The 4,910-nt window shown below is 51.0% G+C and overlaps 1 protein-coding gene across 1 annotated transcript in view; it reads right to left on the bottom strand.

Annotated features, from left to right (window-relative positions):
- Positions 1–4,910, bottom strand: part of IFT54 (intraflagellar transport 54) — a gene marked incomplete at its 5' end in the record, with an annotated part of 59,656 nt that overhangs the window by 49,447 nt on the left and 5,299 nt on the right. The window contains 3 exon segments of the mRNA XM_027773216.1: positions 1–269; positions 366–509; positions 3,117–3,278. Of these exon segments, the coding sequence (XP_027629017.1) occupies positions 1–269; positions 366–509; positions 3,117–3,278 (575 nt within the window).

The following is a 4,910-nucleotide window of genomic DNA, read 5'->3' on the forward strand; positions in this document are numbered from 1 at the left end:
CTCTTCCGCTCCCGCTCCCAGTCCTTGTCCCGCTCTTTGGTGCCTCTGTCTTTGTCCCTGTCGCGCTCTTTGGCCCTGGCTTTGGCTTTTTCTCTGTCCCCCTCCCGATGCTTTTCTCTCTCCGGATCTTTGTGCCTGTCTCTGTCACTGTCCTTGGTTTTCTCCTTGTCCCTCTCTTTTTCTCTTGGCTTGCTTTCTTCTCTCGGCTCTTCCTTCTGTTTTTGATCACTGCTTGTATTTCTCTCTTTTATTTCAGAGTTTTTTCTATCCTGAAAAAAGAACACATATCACTTGTAAATGTCTTCACTTGGACTACAAAGAAATTTCCATTTCATTTTCAAAGACATACAGTTTGCAATGCTTACCTCCTTATCTTTATGAACTCTGGACCCTTCTTCTCTCGCATTCTTATTATCCAACTCTTGGGGCCTGGACGTCAGCGAGGCTCTCCCTTTCACGTCCGCCTTCTCTCCAGCCAGCACTCTCTTCACCGCGTCATCACTGGAGAGCTTGAACCCACAAGGGGAAACGAGAGGCAGGGGAGGCGAGGTGAGCACGGGGAGTGCGCTAAGCAGACCGTCTAGCAGTGAGACGTGAAGGGCAAGATCGTAAGTGAGGAGGATATTGCGACTGCACATAAGGCAGCCCTTGCGGACTGTGACTCCCAGCACTTCGGTGATTAACAGCACGCCCACCCATGCTGAACGGATCGCGGCTCGGTCCTACCCATGCTGCCGAGTGTGGGGGCGTGTGCTGCTCAGAGACGGCAGAACTGGCCACGCGGCACTAGGCCACCCGCACTTCTAACAGGATCACAGGATCCCGGCTCAACGGGCCTGAAGACAGGGTCTAACCACTTCACTCCCATCACAATGCCCAGAAACCAGTGTGGCAGGGTGTAAGAGATTGGATCCCTACCCACTGCCGCGAGGAAAGCGAAATGGGGCAGCCACTGTGGAAGACAGCATGGAAGGCCCTCGAAAAATTAAATAGTACTACCACATGACCCACCGATTCCACCTCCCAGCACAGACCCAACACAACGGAAAACAGGGACTTGAAGGCACATATTCCCACAGTCATGTTCGTAACAGCATCATTCACAATAGCTAAATGTGGAAGCAACCCCTGTGCCCATTCACAGATGAATGAACAAAATACAGTACATACACATGCATACATGCACACACACACACACCAGGGAATATTACTCTGCCCTGAAAAAGAGGGGAAAGTCTGGAGCCAGCAGGTCATGTGGTGGTGAAGGTGCAAGATTCCTACATGGCTGACCACAGTTTGAGTCCCAGACCTGGTGGCTTGAAAACCACATTGGGCTCATGTATGCACTTGCCCAAAATTCCGAGAGGAGAATGGAGAAGAGACTGCAGCGTGGCCACCCCTCAGGAGAATGATTTCTCACTTTCCCTCTCTCTGTCTCTGTCTCTCTCTCCAGCAAGCATGAACATTCTATGGGAAAAAAAAATCTTAAAAAGAAAAAAAAAAACAGGGAATTCTGAGATGTGCTATAACACGGACAAACCTCACACACACAAGTACGCTCACTCTCACACGCACAAGTATGCTCACTCTCACGCGCACAAGTACGCTCACTCTCGCGCACAAGTACGCTCACTCTCACGCGCACAAGTACGCTCACTCTCACGCACAAGTACGCTCACTCTCGCGCACAAGTACGCTCACTCTCACGCGCACAAGTACGCTCACTCTCGCGCACAAGTACGCTCACTCTCGCGCACAAGTACGCTCACTCTCACGCGCACAAGTACGCTCACTCTCACGCACAAGTACGCTCACTCTCATGCGCACAAGTACGCTCACTCTCACGCACAAGCATGCACTGAGCTACACGGGCCGAGGAAACAACATGGCCTGGAGACAGACAAGCACAACCAAGTGTGGACAGCCTTGGAACCGACAGGAGCAGACAGGTGCACGTCGGTCAGCCACGCTGCTGCCGGCCAGGTGGCAGGAGGGTGGCCGCCAGCACAGAGACAGCAGTGTGCTCTAAGGCCAGGGGCAAGCTGCAGAGTGAGACAGTGCAGAACCAGAGGCATGTGGCAATGGGAATGAAGGCATGTGTGTGGGGATGGGAGAGAACCTGCAGGGACAGAAGGAGCTGCAGGAGTCTCTGGGGCCTTGGGAGCTACACCATAGGCCTGGCCGCATCCCAAGGCAACCAGAAGCCAGCCAGAGACTCCGCAGGCAAGTCAGAACTACCTTTCAGAGGATGAGAAACAGAATGGATGCAGGAGCACGGAGCTCAGGGCCGAGGCCTCACACTGGTAAAGCCAACCAGGCAGGGCTGGCCCAGGCAAGGCTGTCCCGAGGCCTCTAGGAGATGGCCTGATAACACTGTGCATCCCTGCCCGTCTGCTGCAGTGTGGGCTGAAACCCGCCTGCTCCCAGCTCGGTCACAGCTAAGCCGTCAGTCCACCGGGAGCTGGAGAGTTGTATTACTTATACTCTGGATAAAGGCCCAACTCCTCCCCTGTGTGGGGCTGCTCAGCTTGTACAAGAAAGGAAGGGCCTGGTGGTGACCTCCTCCAGAAGCATCCGGGCAGACATGGCCCGGGCTGGGCCTAACCAGAGGCCTAAGGCCAGCACTCCAGGCCCCAGCCCACACTGAGAAGCTCAGGAAGGAGTAAGTCCACTCCTCGTCCAACCGGAATGGGTTCCAATGATGGTGGTGCAGCTGGCACAGCAGCCATGGCACCGGGGGGACGGGCACCAGAGGCCAGGAAGGCAGAAGAGTCACGGACCTCCATGGGCCCTGAGAAGGAGAAGGCAGTCCTGTTGCCCCAGGCCCTGGCTGGAGGAGGACCAAGAGGAGAGGAGCAAGGCCTGCGCAGCCCAGCATGTGGACTCGGCCACCAGCCCAGGGCGAAAGGCCACGGAGTCCCCAGTCGTCCAGTGAAAAAGGTCTTTGGAACCTGTCGCACCACCCACTTACTGTACTGCACAGTTGAAATGATCCCTCCTGGAACTCGGCAGCTCCGGGATTCAAACACAGCCCTCACCAGACACACAGAGACCTTGCTGACACGCGACCGCCTCACCTAGGTCCCCAGGGCTCGGGAGGCGGAGCTGCAGGTTACCTTGTGGAGGCAGCACTTCCCCAGAGTCTGGAGCAGCTCGTTAGTTCTCTCGGGCTCGTGCCCGGCCACGATGCGGGCTGGTTTTGCCAACAGTGGCTCTCCCGACACCATGACGATCACATCGATGGCCTTCTGCAGGAAGCTAATTTTTGCATCTTTATCCTGAAATGTTTCCATTTCAAATACAAGTTAAAATCTCAGAGTTAGTGTTCCTTTCAAAATGTGTGACAGGCATGGGATAGTCCCTGTCTCTCTAGAGATCTAACTCTGGGTGCGTGACCCTTAGAGGTACTGAGCTCCTATGATAAAGTGTTCACTTAGAGCTTGCACTTTGGTTGATGGGGAGCATTACCTTGAGATTATAATCCTGTTTTTCAGCAAGCAAACTGGCATGGCGTGCAGTAGCCACAAATGAGAAAGGAGATGGGCATCACTTCTCATACCTGGATTCACTCCCACACAGTTGACCACGGTTCGAGTCCTGGACCCAGCGGCTTAAACTCACACTGGGTACATATGCGTGTGTGCCCAAAATCCCAAGGAGAGAATGGAGGAGAAGAGATTATGGCATGCTCATCCACCCAGGGGATGATTTCTAACCTTCTGTCTCTCTGTCTCTCTCTGTATTCTCCAGTGAGCATACGCACCCTATAGCAAAAAACTTTCTTAAATAAAAAGACCTTCAGGAGACGCTATTGCTGCTGAGAATCAGTCATTTCAGGGAAAAAAGAGAAATGAAGATTTTCTACTGATAATTCAGCCTCCAGCCCCCAAACTCGAGTGGAGAGGCAAGCGGCAGGCCTTCAGAAGAAGACTCCATTGATGCTGAGAACTAGTCATTTTTATTTTTTACTTTTTTTTTTAATAAATTTTTTTGGTTCTTTTTTCTGTTTTTTCCACTCCTTTTCCTCTCTCTCTTTTTTTTTTCTTCTCTCTCTCTTTTTTTATTCTTTTTCTTTCATCTCATCACTCTGCTCCTCAGTCTCCATTCACTGTGATTCTAGACAGATCTAAGGGAACCATAACCAAACATCCAAACACTATCAGGGTTAACATCTTCCTCAATACCCACTGAATCTGCTGCACAAAGGGATCAAAATGAAACAACAAAGAGATTCCAGATCACCTCCTTCTGCACGCTCCTGAATGCTCAGACTGGACTTTAAGAATTAGGAAGAAACACACCATCCATCACATGACTAGAAATCACCACAGGGTCACAGGAAATATGGGAAAGCAAGAAAATACCTCTCCTCCAAGGGAAAAGAATAACTCCTCTTCATCCACAGACAGTTCAATGGAAATTAGATTATTCAGGGACCAGCAGTTAGCGTAATGGCTATGTCGCTGGACTCCCAGGTAGTAAATCGTGGTTCGCGTCCCGGGCCGGGCGCGTGTGCGTGCATGCCCAAGATCCCAAGAGGAGAAAGGAGGAGAAGGGATTGCGGCGTGACCATCCCCCCTGGGGGGTGATTTCTTGCTTTCTATCTCTATGTCTCTCTTTGTCTGGCGAGTGCACATGCCCTATAGCAAAAACCTCTCCAAAAATAAAAAAAGAATTTAGATTATTCATAATGATGAAGCTAACAGAGATGGGAGAGAAGAGAGACAATGAACTGTATAAGAGAAAGGAAAAAGGAGCTGACGAATTCCAGGAGGTGAGGAAATTCTTGCAAGATCTAAAAGAAGAAATACACACTATAAAAAAGACTCAAATGGATCTGTTAGGCACAAAGGCTATAAAACAGGAAGTCAAAATCTCCCTTGAAAGTATTAAAAGCAGACTAGATCATA

This window comes from Tupaia chinensis, unplaced genomic scaffold, assembly GCF_000334495.1.
Source record: "Tupaia chinensis unplaced genomic scaffold, TupChi_1.0 Scaffold000332_1, whole genome shotgun sequence".
In the NCBI taxonomy this organism is placed as follows: Eukaryota; Metazoa; Chordata; class Mammalia; order Scandentia; family Tupaiidae; genus Tupaia; species Tupaia belangeri.